Source organism: Rasamsonia byssochlamydoides, assembly GCF_041956645.1.
Source record: "Rasamsonia byssochlamydoides strain NRRL 3658 unplaced genomic scaffold VTN77scaffold_77, whole genome shotgun sequence".
In the NCBI taxonomy this organism is placed as follows: Eukaryota; Fungi; Ascomycota; class Eurotiomycetes; order Eurotiales; family Trichocomaceae; genus Rasamsonia; species Rasamsonia byssochlamydoides.
Window position 1 is genome coordinate 130,632 of NW_027192460.1, and position 14,805 is coordinate 145,436.

General features: G+C 50.3%; 6 protein-coding genes across 6 annotated transcripts; 3 read left to right on the plus strand and 3 right to left on the minus strand.

Annotated features, from left to right (window-relative positions):
* Positions 1-124: 124 nt before the first annotated feature.
* Positions 125-1,922, minus strand: VTN77DRAFT_8741 (uncharacterized protein; the record flags this gene model as incomplete). Its single annotated transcript, XM_069425272.1, has 2 exons — positions 125-547; positions 795-1,922. The coding sequence occupies 2 exons, from the start codon at positions 1,920-1,922 to the stop codon at positions 125-127; spliced, it is 1,551 nt and encodes a 516-aa protein (XP_069274410.1).
* A 1,074-nt stretch (positions 1,923-2,996) lies between these two features.
* On the plus strand, positions 2,997-4,379 carry VTN77DRAFT_8742 (uncharacterized protein; the record flags this gene model as incomplete). The annotated part of the gene is made up of 3 exons (XM_069425273.1): positions 2,997-3,180; positions 3,232-4,302; positions 4,354-4,379. The coding sequence occupies 3 exons, from the start codon at positions 2,997-2,999 to the stop codon at positions 4,377-4,379; spliced, it is 1,281 nt and encodes a 426-aa protein (XP_069274411.1).
* A 2,312-nt stretch (positions 4,380-6,691) lies between these two features.
* Positions 6,692-8,819, minus strand: VTN77DRAFT_8743 (uncharacterized protein; the record flags this gene model as incomplete). Its single annotated transcript, XM_069425274.1, has 4 exons — positions 6,692-8,209; positions 8,285-8,523; positions 8,602-8,710; positions 8,766-8,819. 4 exons carry the CDS (start codon positions 8,817-8,819, stop codon positions 6,692-6,694), a joined length of 1,920 nt encoding a protein of 639 aa, XP_069274412.1.
* Positions 8,820-9,266: 447 nt separating this feature from the next.
* Positions 9,267-10,444, minus strand: VTN77DRAFT_8744 (uncharacterized protein; the record flags this gene model as incomplete). The annotated part of the gene is made up of 2 exons (XM_069425275.1): positions 9,267-9,649; positions 9,706-10,444. 2 exons carry the CDS (start codon positions 10,442-10,444, stop codon positions 9,267-9,269), a joined length of 1,122 nt encoding a protein of 373 aa, XP_069274413.1.
* Positions 10,445-11,841: 1,397 nt separating this feature from the next.
* On the plus strand, positions 11,842-13,034 carry VTN77DRAFT_8745 (uncharacterized protein; the record flags this gene model as incomplete). Its single annotated transcript, XM_069425276.1, has 6 exons — positions 11,842-11,916; positions 12,031-12,041; positions 12,111-12,168; positions 12,225-12,406; positions 12,458-12,827; positions 12,882-13,034. The coding sequence occupies 6 exons, from the start codon at positions 11,842-11,844 to the stop codon at positions 13,032-13,034; spliced, it is 849 nt and encodes a 282-aa protein (XP_069274414.1).
* A 442-nt stretch (positions 13,035-13,476) lies between these two features.
* VTN77DRAFT_8746 (uncharacterized protein) lies at positions 13,477-14,659 on the plus strand (the record flags this gene model as incomplete). Its single annotated transcript, XM_069425277.1, has 2 exons — positions 13,477-13,499; positions 13,651-14,659. 2 exons carry the CDS (start codon positions 13,477-13,479, stop codon positions 14,657-14,659), a joined length of 1,032 nt encoding a protein of 343 aa, XP_069274415.1.
* Between the last annotated feature and the right edge of the window lie 146 nt (positions 14,660-14,805).

Sequence of the window (14,805 nt, forward strand, 5' to 3'; positions counted from 1 at the left end):
AGGAAAATTAGGTAAAACACAGTGACGAGCTGCCAGACAGTGCTACTAAAGGAATGTGTCTGCGCTGTGCCGAGAGAACGAAAAAGACGCCAGTCGACATGTAAAAATCATTCAGCATCCTGGTTTAATGCTGACTCCACTCGATGGTGTTCAGGTCAACACCTTCCTGCACCAGCTCCCAGAGCGGACTCAGTTCTCGGAGGAAGTGAACTCGGTCCTGGACTGCCTTCAGGACATAGTCGATTTCGGCCTCCGTTGTAAACCGTCCAATGCCGAATCGAATGCTGCTGTGCGCGTTCTCGTCGCTGTTCCCCAGAGCACGGAGCACATAACTAGGCTCCAGGGACGCCGAGGTACAGGCACTGCCCGAAGACAGGGCAATGTCCTTGAGCGCCATCAAAAGCGACTCGCCTTCAACGTATGCAAACGAGACATTGACACAGCCAGGGTAGTGACGGTCAGGGTCTCCGTTCAGCGTCGTGTGCTCCATCGACAGAAGCCCATCCAACAGCCGCTTGGACAGCTTCTTGACGTGTTCCGCATCGTACTGCACGACGTGGTCAGTAAGAGCCGGTTCAGATGACGCGATGCAGTCGTAAAACGAAAGAGAACAGAAAAGCCACTCATAACCCCTGCTACGCAAATCACAGGACCTGACATCACGTCGAGAGACGTGGAGCTACCGCCAGGTGATCTCAGAAAGCCATGCATATTTTAGAGCATATAATCATGGTGGGATCTGGTAAAGGAGGCCTCAAAAAAAACAAAAGGGAACTCAAGGAGGGCTAACTTACCGCCATATCTTGTTTAGCAATGCGACAAGCCTCGCCGAGACCAACCACGAGGTGAGGTGCGAGTGTACCACTGCGCAGACCTCTCTCCTGACCACCGCCCGTGATGATAGGATCCAGGCGAACGCGGGGACGTCGGCGGACATAGCATGCGCCAATACCCTTGGGTCCATAGATCTTATGCCCAGAGATGGACATGAGGTCCACGTTCCATTCGTTTACGTCGATGGGGATCTTCCCCGCTGCCTGAGCAGCATCAGTGTGGAAGAACACTTTCTTGGAGCGGCAAATCTGCCCAATCTCCTTGATGGGTTGGATGACGCCAATCTCATTGTTGACAGTCATAACGCTGACCAGAGCCGTATCCGGGCGAATCGCTGCCTCGAGATCCTCGAGCCTGATCAGGCCGTTATTCTGCACAGGAAGGTATGTGACTTCATATCCTTCATCCTGAAGGTGTCGGCAGCTGTCCAAGACACATTTGTGCTCGGTCTGCGTGGTGATAATGTGCTTCTTCTTCCCGGAACGACCGAAGAACCTCGCAACACCTTTAATACTCATGTTGTTGCTCTCCGTCGCCCCACTCGTGAAGATGATCTCTTTCGGATCGGCTCCGATCAGATTCGCGACATGTTCTCGGGCCTGTTCGACGGCCTGTTCCGTCTCCCAGCCATAAGCATGCGTTCTCGAGTGAGGGTTGCCATAGAGACCCGTCAGGAAGGGGAGCATGGCATCGAGGACGCGAGGATCAGTGGGCGTCGTGGCCTGCATGTCGAGATAGATGGGGCGGTTGCCTTGATCCATGATCGTGGCTTGCTTCAGGACCCCAGCGGTTGGACTCATGGATGCGTCTCCCGACGTTGGCGTGCCGGGAAGCCGAGTATCCTGGGGCTGGATACCAGTCTGGTTGACGAACTCCTTCTGCTCCGCCTTGATGGCCGTGTCGACGCTGACTTGAGCGTTGCCGGCCTTCGTTTCAGAGACGTAGGAGCGTCGGGAAGCTGCCAGGCTTCCGGGTGCCGTCCGACCCTGGCGAGGCGTCGACGCCCTGAGCAGGCTGCTTGACGATGACAGGCGACGAGCGTAAGCCCGAGACGCCTGTCTCAAAGCAGATGGTGCCAGGTGTGACATGGTGTAGGGTAATATGCCAACTATACCATGCAAATCGATGGTATGACGATGGCAGAGCCGGGTTGTGGCCGGTAGGAAGGAAGCTTGAGATGGGAGCTTGAGTTGTTTTTGCTTAGCGAGAATTTGAAGATCTGATTATGTCACCCGGCTTGGCGTGGCGGTCCTCGGGTATTCGTTATCAGATCGTTCAGCATTACCGGGTTCGGAAAGAACCTCGGGGCAGCCTTCCTGTTTGGAGACCGAGGCCGACCTCAGCCATTACACCACTCTCGCGTCCATCATGACCTCAAGTTGAACATTTCAATAGCCTATACCATTGTATAGAGCTATCTATACCAGGAGCATGTTCCTGAATCCCTAATATTCGAACGAAACAGCTAAGAGGCAAAAGCCACGAGAGACAGGTTCCAGCAGCAGGTTTCGCCCTGTTCTGGTGACGTACTCTCTATCCCACAATCGTTTCATCTGCTTTGACACTGGTTAAGGTCATCAGATTCGTCTATTGAGGCCGTGCTGTGTCCTTGGGGCTGCATCCATCCCCAGACGAACTGAGCACACGTGATATCTCACGTGTTGCCAAGAGCTGGCTTCCGTGGCGCAGCAACGTCTCCAGGCCGAATAAGGGAACAGCTTACTGTGGCTGCCTAGTCCATACCGAGCACTTCCTGACCGAAACTTCTTCCAACTTTCCACTGCTCCGTTGTTGTCTGTGCTCGAGGACTGGCGAGACCATTAAAAATTGTAGAATTCTCTAATCAACCCTTGCATTGGTGCGCTTGTTTCTCAATTCAGAGAACTACAAACGCAGCCTCAGCCGGCTGGGTGATTGGTGGATATTGTTATGTCATAACTCAGCCACACTTCGTGAGAAAGGCAGCGAATACGAGCCCATCCTGGTAGGAACCGGATTAGGTACAAGAGGCCTCTCCACCCCACCGTTCTCTCCGTCATCAAAGCTCCCAGCTGTGTGCCAGAGCAACTGTTTGCTCAACTCTTCGCAACACCGACACCCGATATCGAGTCGCTCTCTTCATTTCCGAACCGATCCGGCTACCGCGGGGCACAGCTGCCGAGATGAGTTTGAAAGGAATCCAGAAGAGCATAGTACGCGCGCCGCAGTCGTTCAAGGCCAAGTTCAACATCGGCGAGAACACCAAAGATCCGGTCTATATCGATGCGGAGCGACGGTTCCAGGAATTGGAGAAGGAGACGAAGAAACTGCACGATGAGTCCAAGAAGTACTTTGAAGCCATCAACGGTGTGTCCTCTGTGGTGCAAACGGTCATACGATACTAACAGACTGCTGTAGGCATGTTGCACCACCAGATTGAATTTTCCAAGGCGATGACCGAATTGTATAAACCTATTTCTGGCCGCGCGTCCGATCCTAGCACCTACACGATCGAGGGAAACCCCGAAGGCATCCGGGCCTGTGAAGAGTATGAAGCGATCATGCGGGAACTACAAGAAATGTTGCAGCCTGAACTCGAGATGATCGAGACGCGTATCATCAGTCCGGCCAACCAGCTCCTGGACATCATCAAGGTGATCCGGAAAGTCGCCGTCAAGCGTGAGCACAAGAAGCTCGATTATGACCGACACCGGGCCACGTTGAAGAAGCTCCAGGACAAAAAGGACAAGTCTTTGAAGGACGAAAAGGCTCTATACAAGGCGGAAAACGACTTTGAACAAGCGAGTTTGGAATATAACCACTACAACGATCTTCTGAAGGAGGAGCTGCCCAAGCTGTTCGCCCTGGAAGCGGAATTCATCCGTCCGCTGTTCCAGTCTTTCTACTACATGCAGCTCAATGTCTTCTACACGCTTCATGAGAAGATGCAGGGACTCAATATTGGCTATTTTGACCTCACTCAGGATATCGAAGAGGCCTTCTTTAGGAAGCGGGGGGACGTCAAGGAGCGTGCGGAGGAGCTCAGCATCGTCCACTTCAAGACGACTGGTGGCCGGCGCCCGGGATCGAAGCTTGCACCCCCGGGCGCCAAGGATAAACTTGCGCTGGAGAACAAGAGCAGCCTCGCATCACATCACCAGAACCTCAACGCTCCGGAAAACCCTCCCCCGCCGTATTCGGCTCAACCCAACGCCGCGTTGACGTTAGTCGGCCGCGCAACCACCGCGGCAGGCGGTACCCTTGCGGCTGCGGCGAAGACAAAGCCGGCGCCACCACCTCCACGGCCCAAGCCGGGACATCTCACCGGACAACACGTCGAAACGGTGACGGCACTGTACGACTTCGAGGCGCAGGCGCCAGGCGATTTGAGCTTCTCGGCGGGCGACATCATCGAAGTGGTCCAACGGACCAACAACGAGAACGAGTGGTGGACTGGCAGGCTTCGTGGAGTAGAGGGACAATTTCCAGGTAGGACTCCCCAACAACGGGTCAACCAGTTTATCTAACCTTGCAAACCAGGCAACTACGTTCGTATCAACCCGTAGTCAGTACACCTTCCACCAGGATCAGCTTGCACCTACCTCATTTTCCTTGTCAGCCATTTATCTCTTACATCAGATCAGTTGTCGTTTCTCGTTATTAGCAAAATACTTGGTGTTGATTTTCTCTCTCTCTTTTCATCGGCGCTGGACCTGGACTTTTCTCCCTCTTTCTCTCTCTGTTGCTCTCCCTGCATCAGTTCCCTAGCTCTGTCGTATAGACCTGATTTAGCATCACTACTTTTACTACATGCATACTATTCTAGTATTTCTTTTGTTCCCCTTCTCTTCATCTTCGTCTGTACATATTCTTTTTCTTCGTACCTTTTTTAATCACTCCTACACAGCAGAGAAGTCTAGAGATCTTTTTATTTTTATTTTAGTGAAGGCGAAAGTTAGCGAAAGTTGCAAGGCAAGGCGTATGTTGCGAGTGCATGTATGTTGTGCATGTCTGTCTGTCTGTCTGTATTGGCCCGGAGCTCGTTCTTTCTGGAGAAACTTTTTTTTAAATTAATTTTCGAAATCACCTTTGGTTCCTTTGATCATAGCGAATATTATTCCCCCCTTCTTGCTCTTCCCTTCGAACACAGAGATTAATTATAGCTACCTATCTCAATCTGAATAATCAGACAAAGTTTGTTTCTTATTTTTTTTTTAAAAAAAACAATACTTTTACAAGGGGAGATGATATGGAAGCCAGCTGCAACCCAGACCCTTTTCCTATCCAACCAACCAACCATACATATGTAGTTCAGTTCCTTCAGGGCAATAACCACCACCAGGCTTCTTTCTTAGAAAGGGGATCAAAGGAATCACCCTTAAGAGTAGTACTACGTACTACTAACTAATAACCCCTACCCTATTATTATTGCTCCTCCTTTACATATTTCGGTTAAGGGATAATACTTATTGATAGGCATATTAAAGGGATAATAAAAGAGGGATCAATGTGTTCTAAGTATGTATGTACTGTACATACATACATACCTTAATTCCTCTCTCTCTCCTGACCATCCTATGCCCTTTATGTATGTACTGTACAAGGCCTCAAATATATACAATATAAGAAAGACGGATGTCCTATATCTGTGATCCCTGTCCTCGCCCCTGGTAAAGGGGTAATATAATAATCAAGACTAAGTAAGCAGTAGTAGTATTAGTAAAATAATAGCAGTTTTCAAAACAAGCTTATATTATATTATAATTTGTTTGATGGCTGTCAAAGCGCCTAGGAGTTCGTTCGAGGCTGTAAGTAATAATAGATCGGATCATCATCACCCGTGGACATCGCAAGCATAATTCTCGAGACACAAAAAGGAAGGAGATAGATGGAAGCTGGTTAGCTATCCTGATTTTTTTTTTAATGGGATTGAAATCAGCCTGATTTGATTATCATCTTCTTGGTCTTTTTTTCTTTCTAATCATCATCATCGTCATTTTCTTTTTCTTGCTGTCGTACTAATAGGAGTTATATACTCCGTTATATAGTTCTGATAGTCAAAATTTCAATCAATGATTGCATCTTATCTTCTCGTCTTTCCATTGGATTGGTTTGGCAGATACTTGTATTACATTACCACGACTACTATATGATAAACTGAAGGAAAATCCCCGCCCATTCAACTATAATATTACCTCTAAAACGCCTTGATAGTATTCCGAGGCAAGTAAGTAAATTCGTCAATAATGAATATCCTCAGGTTAAGTCCCTACTAACTAATCCTACCTGTCCCCATAAGAATAAGAAATTAACAATAAAAGTAATCATGATAGGATAGGGGGAAGTCGATTCGATCGATTGTAAGGAGCTATTATTTCATCTTGCCTTTCATATGACCATATGGAAGGACTACCTACTAGACCCCTAGCACCGCGTTGAGGTGCGAGCTCATTGCTAGGGATTGATTCTCAGTCTTAATAATATAAGAGTTAGGTTAAAGTACAGTACTTACCTATCGAACGAAAAACACAAGATCGAAACTGGTGGGTGGGTAATTTAGATATGAAAGTGCTTGGAATTGCCTGCCTAGTATGTTCATACATACATAAGTGCTATTGTTGGGTAGACAATGTGTAAATATACAGATGGCAACCTAGATAAAAAAAAAGGATGATATAGAAAATGAAGGACCATAGATAGATGATAGATAAAATATAGATATATCCAGCAGGAGGGTGCATTATTTATTTGTTTCTTTACTGGTTGATCGATTTATCGAGAAATTTCTACTCCGTTTATTTCTTCAGTTTCATTCATTATATGCGCACGCTCAAACGTGAATTATGAACTATGGACAATACACAGATTCCATTCCGTATCATGCATAATGCCGCGAATGCGAATGCGAATAATCCCCATACTCACCCGCCCCTCCCCCCTTATTACGGTCACGGTCGCGATCACGATCCAGCTCACCGAGATCCAACCCCATGCCCTTCCCGATCTTCCTTATCAGCGCGCGCTTGATGAACGCTTCCCGGGCCAAACTGCGCGTGTGCCGCGACCAGGTGTCTACGCCAATCACGCCCTTCACGAGCGCCGCTTGCAGCGCGTAAATGGCCTGTTGGATGCCGCGCTCGTCGGCGACGAGGTCGTAGAGCTGCTTGCCCACGACGGTGGGGGCGACGAGGACGTCGTCGATTGGGGGGAGGCCGGTCGTAGCTGCTACAGTAGTAGAGGGGCCTGGTTCGGAAGAAGTAGATGATGGTTGAGGCTGCTGTTGCTGTGAGATGCGAGCCTGAGCATCTGCAATCACGGCATCTGCGCGGTGGAGAGACTGCTGCAACACGGCTATGTTGGACTGCAGCGTTGCCTGGAAACTGTTCAGCGCCGCGATTTCGCTCTGGAGCGTCGCCATGGCCGCGTGCAGGGCTTGAGACTGCGATTGCAGCGGTTGAATCGCAGACTTCGACTGCGAGACACTCGCCTGCAGCCTCTCGGTCAATGCCCGCGACAGTGTGCGGAGAAGCGCGTCTTTCTCCGGGTTCGGTGGAACAGGCGGCGCCGGTCCCGAAGGCGTGATCGAAGGCAGCTCGAGCTCGAATGGTGAGGTGAGCAGATCTGGAGTTTCCGGTTTGGGAGCTGATACAGGTGCGGGTGCAGGTGCGGTCTGCTGAGGAGATGGGCGATACTGTGCTTGTTGCTGCGGTGGAAATGGCTGATGTGGCACGCTTTGGAAAGACTGAGGGTGCTGGTATCCCGGAATCTGGGCCTGTGCATATAGTCCCGGGGCATATCCAGACGCCTGCCTTTGTGATTCATAGCCGACATTCTGATGATGTCCAGTTGAATTTGCCGTCCACGGTACAGGAGACGCGGGAGTAGCTGTCTCCGGTGGATGGACAGCATCCTGGCGGCCTGGCTTCGGTGGCACTGGAGGAGACTGGGGTTGCTGTGACGGAGACGCTGTGGTGGCTCTCAGACTACTTGACCTTTGAGGCAAATATGTTGATGCCGCATGATCTATGGCACCGTTGGGATTTTGTTGGTAGTAGGACTGGCGTCGGCGGTCCTGAACTTTTGCGGGCAATGGAGGAACGGGAGGTGGTGGGGTATGTGATGCGCCCGAAGCAGCAGCTGTTTGATGTTGTCTCTCATGCTGTGGCACCTGGCCTGGCCTGGGGGGTGGTTGAGGAGGCCTTTGAGGAGGCGATGGTTGCGGAGGAGTCTCGCGCGTTGAGGGAGAGAGTTCCGGAGGAAGAGGTGGTAGTGGAGGCGGTGACTGCGTCTGCGTAGCCTGCGGTGGGTGTTGTACCTGAGGAGGTTTGTATTTGACGGGCGGTTCCTTTGAGAAGACCTCACGAAGAATAGTCAACAGATCTACGATCGATGATCTCTGGCATATCCAAGTCAGTGGACCAGAAATAGCAGAGAGACAGTCTCTACAGTTTCAAACAGGTTGCAAACTTACATCCCACGCTTCTGCCCAATGTGCCAGATAATGATGATATACCCTTCCCTCCAGCGTCACATGCTGTCCCACCCGCACAACCATATCAGCCGTTGGGGTGACGTAGACGATCGGAGGCTCAAGAGGATAGACATTCGGGATCCAGACATCTAGAGGAAATTGATACACGGTGCCCCGAAAGGTCACCGGCAATGTGCCGACAAGGTGGAGGAGGAGAGCGGAGGTGCCGTTCTCGAAAGCTGCACGGCGGAGATTCCATTAGCATCGACTGGAAAATAGCTGGGCCCTGGAAAAGGCCGTTAAGCTGGAATACTGACTATGAACATCTGTCCGGGGCCCAAATGATGGGTACTGTGCGAGAGCTCTGACAACGTCGTGGTAGGTCCGATTGGGATCACGATACGTCTGGTTCGGATCGTAGTGGTTCTGAACACACGTTAGAGTAGAGCAACCCTGAATCGCAAAACAGAGCTATGTATACCTTGGTCAACACATTCCAAAGCCATGTCAGCGTTGTCTGCGGCACAGCCGCCATGTCGAGAGGTGTGTGGAGAAGTGTTCAGTCATGGCTGGAGTGTTGTCGCAGGTCATTGCTGCTCCGCCTGCCTAGATCCCCGCGATGTTCTTGGCGGGGAGAGAAGTAAGTACGACACTCAGCACTACACGTCTATCAAGTATCGAAACAACAAAAATATCTTCAATAATTTCCAGTAATGTCTCACTATTTAGTTCCTCTCAGAGATAATATCTGGCTAAAAAATGGACAATGTACATGCTAGGAAAAGTCAACGAAAACACAGAAGACACAGCACGCGATATCGAAACAGATAACTTCCAGACCAGATAATATGAAATCCACGAAAGAATAAAGGAATACAATGAAGAAAGCAAATAGTTTCGCCGGAACCTCATATGACATGTCGATAAATGCATTCGACATAGCGCAACATGCTAGACTGCTTTACAATATCCTAACGCAAGTCTAGGGCAAGATGTGAGGAACACTCTGAGAGTTCTCCACTGTGAAATCGTGCTGAACAGCGATCAAGTTTCCGCTTTCCAACTCTGGATACAACAGGTCCATGTGATCGGTGGGCGGAGTCGAAGAGGGCACGCATTGGGCTGCCAACTGCAGGGGACGCGCTACGGAATCATTTCTGGTTGAGGACGTTGAGCCTGAGAGAAGGACATTCCACAGCTTGCGCCCGGATCCATATCCAGAACCAGATCCAACAGGACATTCCTTGCTGCGAAGCGCTGCAGCAGCCCACAGGGACGACAGAGGCAGAGAGATCACGACGAGAGTGAAGATGTTGGAGTTGATTTCGGGAACGGACGTGACGTACTGCAGAATCGAGAAGATTGCTGTCGTCAAGTCAGCGTTAACTCGTCATACTGCTCGTTCAATATGATTTACTCACCCGGCACGATCATGGTCTGGCAACCCATGATGAAGATCGCTTGGATGGGACCAAACTGTCCGAGACCGAGCTGCCTCCGCTTCCAGATGGTATAGCCAAGCTTGATGACGAACATCGCGCAGAAGAAGCAGATGCTGACCGTGAGGAGGATGGTGTTGGCACTCTGCAGCCAGATAAACGAGCTGAAGCTCTCAGCCTTGGCAATGAACTTGGCATTCTCAACTACCATGCCTAAGCGAAAGCCAATGGGCACCAGAGCAACAACCACTGATACGGTAAGAATGATGCGTTTGTGGGTGTCAGGCAGATTGGTGCAGACGACCATAGCCTGCAGGACGAGGGAGATCTCAATGCAGATGAGCAGGAGAAAGGTCAAGACGACGGCCAGAATCTGGGTGGCATAGGCGCTCGCGGGGACTTCCGAATAGTCTCCAGCGAAGAACGGATAGACCTTGAAGAAGTCGCTCGTGAAATACAGTGCTTCACAGACCATGCGGGAAATGTTCAACAGCAGCGCCAAAGCGTTGAGCGCGAAGACGGCCGATCGACGTTTCTCCGTCTTGGTCAGCAGCAGGAGGATGACAAACGTCACGATGGAAGCACCGACCTGGGAGCCGTAGTTGATCGAGGTCTGGACACCAGCCTGGACGAAGTCGTCGATGTCGGGAATAGACACGTTAAAAGGCGTGCCATCGTCGGCGACGAAGGTGACGTTCTGGTCGTAGGGGTTGAAAGACATGATTCAGAGGATAAGAAGATAATCTTTCCGTGCACTGCACAGAGACAATCACAGATGCAATAATCGAGACTTGCTAGATGCAGGTGGAGAGGATATTTTGAAGCCGTCGAAGCCAGTTCGAAGGATGATGAGGGTGGAAACAGAAGACACCATCGGACGAGAAGGAGCAGAGATTGATTTATATACCACAGAAAAGAAAGTTAAAGTGAATCCGTAGGTACTTTCTAGACAGTATCTCTGGAGGAGACAATCCGAAAGGAGACGTCGTTAGGATTTTTGGCAGGATCCATAATATGGTCCTGGGCATGGAAAGGGGGGCCATTGGTCGGCGGCAAGCTGGATAACAGTATAAGGATGTGTCTGGACCAATGCGGCAGTGAACTAGAGAGAAAAAAGAACAATCTCCCGGGAAAGATCCGGTTCCACAAAAACAGTCAGTTCTGTGTGAGCTGGGAAGGGCGCAGTGAAGTTGCGAGGTGGGTGGTTGTCGTTTGTAGCGGAGAAAACAATATCAAAAGCGGAGAGGAGAACAATACTAAGCTGGATTCCTACAGCCAGCCTGTCACACCAGCAGTTTGCACTCCAAAGGAATGCCATTTCCCGGTCGATTCCTGTGCCGAGAGTAATTATTTATGATTTAGAAATATCGAAAAAAAAAGGGTGAAGAATGGAAGAAAGGAGTTCGTGGCTGCTGGGATATCCAAGTTCGTTACCGTACAATACAGTAACTACTTACAAAATCTGAGAGATAGCCAATCCAACCAATGAAGTTCCCTCCTCCTTGTAGTCGCAAAATACATCAGAATTGATATTGCGAGAATCTTGGCTTCTACTTGTCAAGAGAGAAGCTCTCCTTAACCTAGTCTGTTCCAATGATCCTTACCGAAGTAGGTATTTAACGGACATTTGCATACAGTTTATTCTATTAAGCCAAGTAGGCAAGCGATTTCAGGGGAGGAACTTAATCAGAGATCAAAAAAAAGGATAGTGTGTATCAGTGTGTAACAGAGGGTCTTAATGAAGAAATCATTTCAGATAATATAGGTACTATCTAAGTGCCTGTTGCAATCCAGGTATAATTCATCCTAAACAGGCAGGTGCTACCTCAAAGCATAGTTAACAGAAGAAAGCTGAGTCAGCAAGCATCCACGGATATAGTTAACTAACGGAGATTACTCCGAGATTGCTGGAGGAGGGATGACCTGGAGTCCTCCACTTTACCGGTCAATCGATTTAGGTAGTGTATAGTTGTCCCGCAGCGATCCATCACTAGTTTTTCTGTCAACCTTGGAATGGTAAATATATCCTTGTTCAAGAAAGTTCCTGTTTTGATCCGTCCTCGACCCAGAATTATTTCCTCCCGACTGGTAAAATACCATTCTACGACAACAGCAGCCATGACATCTACGCTGGGCATTCAAACAACATACCGGATGAATTCCGGCTATGAAATGCCCGTACTTGGCTATGGGGTAAGTTGCCCCTCCAGAAGTGTTCTCGGTGTTCACTTTCGTTTAATCGTATATACACTACAACCATTGTAGAGTACGAGAAATACGGAAATGTACTTACAATGGCGCACATAGGTCTATCAAACGTACGAATTAATTCTGCAGGAGATAAAATGACGATCGCTCAAGTTGTCCGTACTGATAAACAAATACAGCCCCGCAGATATCTGCAAAGAAGTCGTCTTGAAGGCTTTTGAGGTTGGCTACCGGCATGTAGGTCCTTCATACTTCTGTTGTCACGAGTGGACATTTGGCTAAAAAATATACAGGTCGACTCCGCCATCATGTACCGCAATGAAAAGCCCTGCGGCGAGGCTATCAAGGAGTCTGGAATCCCCCGGTCGGAGATCTTCTTCACGACCAAAATCCCGTCCAAGCATCTGGGCTACGAGAAGAGCAAGGCGGCCATTGAAAATAGCCTTCGCGAAGCGGGGCAAGAATATTTCGACCTGTGAGTGCCGTCAAGTCACCCTGCCGACCCGATCAAGCTGACTTCCTTCAGAATCCTCATCCACGACCCGTACGGCTCCAAGGAAGACCGACTCGGCACGTGGCGCGCACTGGTTGAGGCCCAGAAAGCGGGCAAGGTGCGGTCGATCGGCGTGTCCAACTGGGGCGTGCACCACCTGGACGAGCTGGAGGAGTATATCAAGAGCGGCGTGGGCGGTGCCATCGACGTGGGGCAGTACGAGCTGCACCCGTGGCTGACCCGGCTGGACATTGTCGACTGGCTCAGAAAGCGGAATGTCGTCGTGCAGGCGTACTGCCCGGTGGTTCGCGGTAAGCGGTTTGACGAGCCGGTGGTGAAGCAGCTGGCAGAGAAGCATAACAAGACCCCAGCGCAGATTCTGCTGCGATGGAGCTTGCAGAAGGTGAGGAGAGTTTGCTTCTCTTGGTGAACATTTGCACTAATCAGTACGTAACAGGGCTTTGTTCCGCTGCCCAAGACCGTCACTCCAAGTCGGATCGAGGAGAATGCCAACATCTTTGACTTTGAGCTTAGCAAGGAGGATATGGATGCGCTGCACACGGACGACTATTCGCCGGTGGCATGGGATCCGACGGTGTCGAGAGATTAGGTTACTAGGTTCATTAGCTGCTTATCTTGATGATGCAGAACTCGAACGTCGTTCTGATCAGTTCGTTGTTCTAATGTCTTTCTCCTACAGAACATACACATACAATGCAATACATACGCCAGTAACCAGTCAATCAGTTACCCATCTCAGGCTGGATGTATATACTTAACTAACTAGGTAACTAATTGATGCACCAACTGCATTGATACTAAATTAATTAATTCGGAGAAAATGTGGTTGACTTTGACAGAGACCTAGGTAGTCGTGGTATATTACTAATTACTGCCCGCCCGCCTACCGAACCGTCGGAGAACATCCCCGCTCTGTCTTGCGCCAACCACCTGATCTTAGACCTGCTGCTGTCGATCTCTCTTCGTCGTCTGTCACCATTAAAAATAATAAACAATCAGAAGACACTGCCAGTATATGGTCTTCTGACACAATGAAGCTCATCCTCTCCACCTCGTAAGTCCGTTCGAGTCAAACCTACCCCGCCAGCGAAAAGAATCCGCCCCGCTATTATCCTCTCCATCCCATCCTCCATTACCTTTCTGTGGCATGCCTACAATTTATATAGAAAGAGAGATGACTCTGACAAGCTGCCTGACAACTACAGAAACATTATGAAAACCGGCCCGTCGGTGGTCCGGCTGCCGACCGAAAAGTCCAACGTCGAACTGATCAATTCGCTTCGGTCGAACTTTGTCGCCGCGCAGGAGGCAGCGCAAGCACAGGCACAGGCACAAGGACAGGGGCAGGGGCAGGCGCAACAAGAGAATGGAGGAGCTAGTGGTGGAGAACACAATCAGGATCACCCATCATGGACGAAGAAAGAAGGCGACACGCTGTACATCCCCGCAATCGACTTCGAGTCCGGTCTCATCGAGGAACGCGATCAGTACGACATCACAGTCAAGCTGTTCTACCTCCCTGGGATCCCTGCGTCAAGGCGATGCGCGCACACCCGCCAGGCGATCGATCTCGTGTTGAAGGAGCTCCATATCGACTCGATCGATCTGCTGATTGTCTCGTTCCCCGGCATGTCGTTTGATGCGGATGACGAGACGGAGGAAGATGACGAGGATGAGAATGAGTCGAGGACTGGAAGTGGTAGCGCCAGTGGTAGTGCTCCCAGCAGCACCGAACAGCCGGATGACTTCGACAGCATCGTCCGCACGTGGCACACGCTGGAGTCGCTGCAAGAAAACGGCAAGATCGCGCAGCTGGGCGTCGCCGAGTTCGGCACCGACCGCCTGGCCAAGTTCCTCCCGCACACGCGCGTCCGACCGTCGGTCGACCAGATCAACGTCAAGGACTGCTGCGTGGTGCCGAAATCGCTCATCCTGTACGCAAAGCAGGAAGGGATCCAGCTCCTCACGCACAACGACTGCACGGACATTCTCCCGCGGGGCACGACGCGCGAGCTGCTCGGACCGGGCGAGAAGGGTGCGGGGATTCTGGCGTCGTCGCCGGATGCGGCGGATGGCCTGCTGCAGGGAGATATCGAGCCGCAGTGGGTGGTCAAGTACACGGCTGTCGTCAAGGATCGGGGAGTCATAGAGAACAAGGGGTATTTTGCGCTGGCGGAGGTGGGCAGCTGTATCCAGACGGGTGATCGAGAATAGCTTTTTTTCTTAACTTTTCTTCTGTTCTTTCTCATTCTAGCGAGGCGTTTGGGTTATTCCCTTGTTTCTTGTTTGTTTCTTGGGATGGGTAGGTAAGCATTAGTCGGTCCATAGCATAGACAATGGAGTTTCAACTTTCCCCCCCC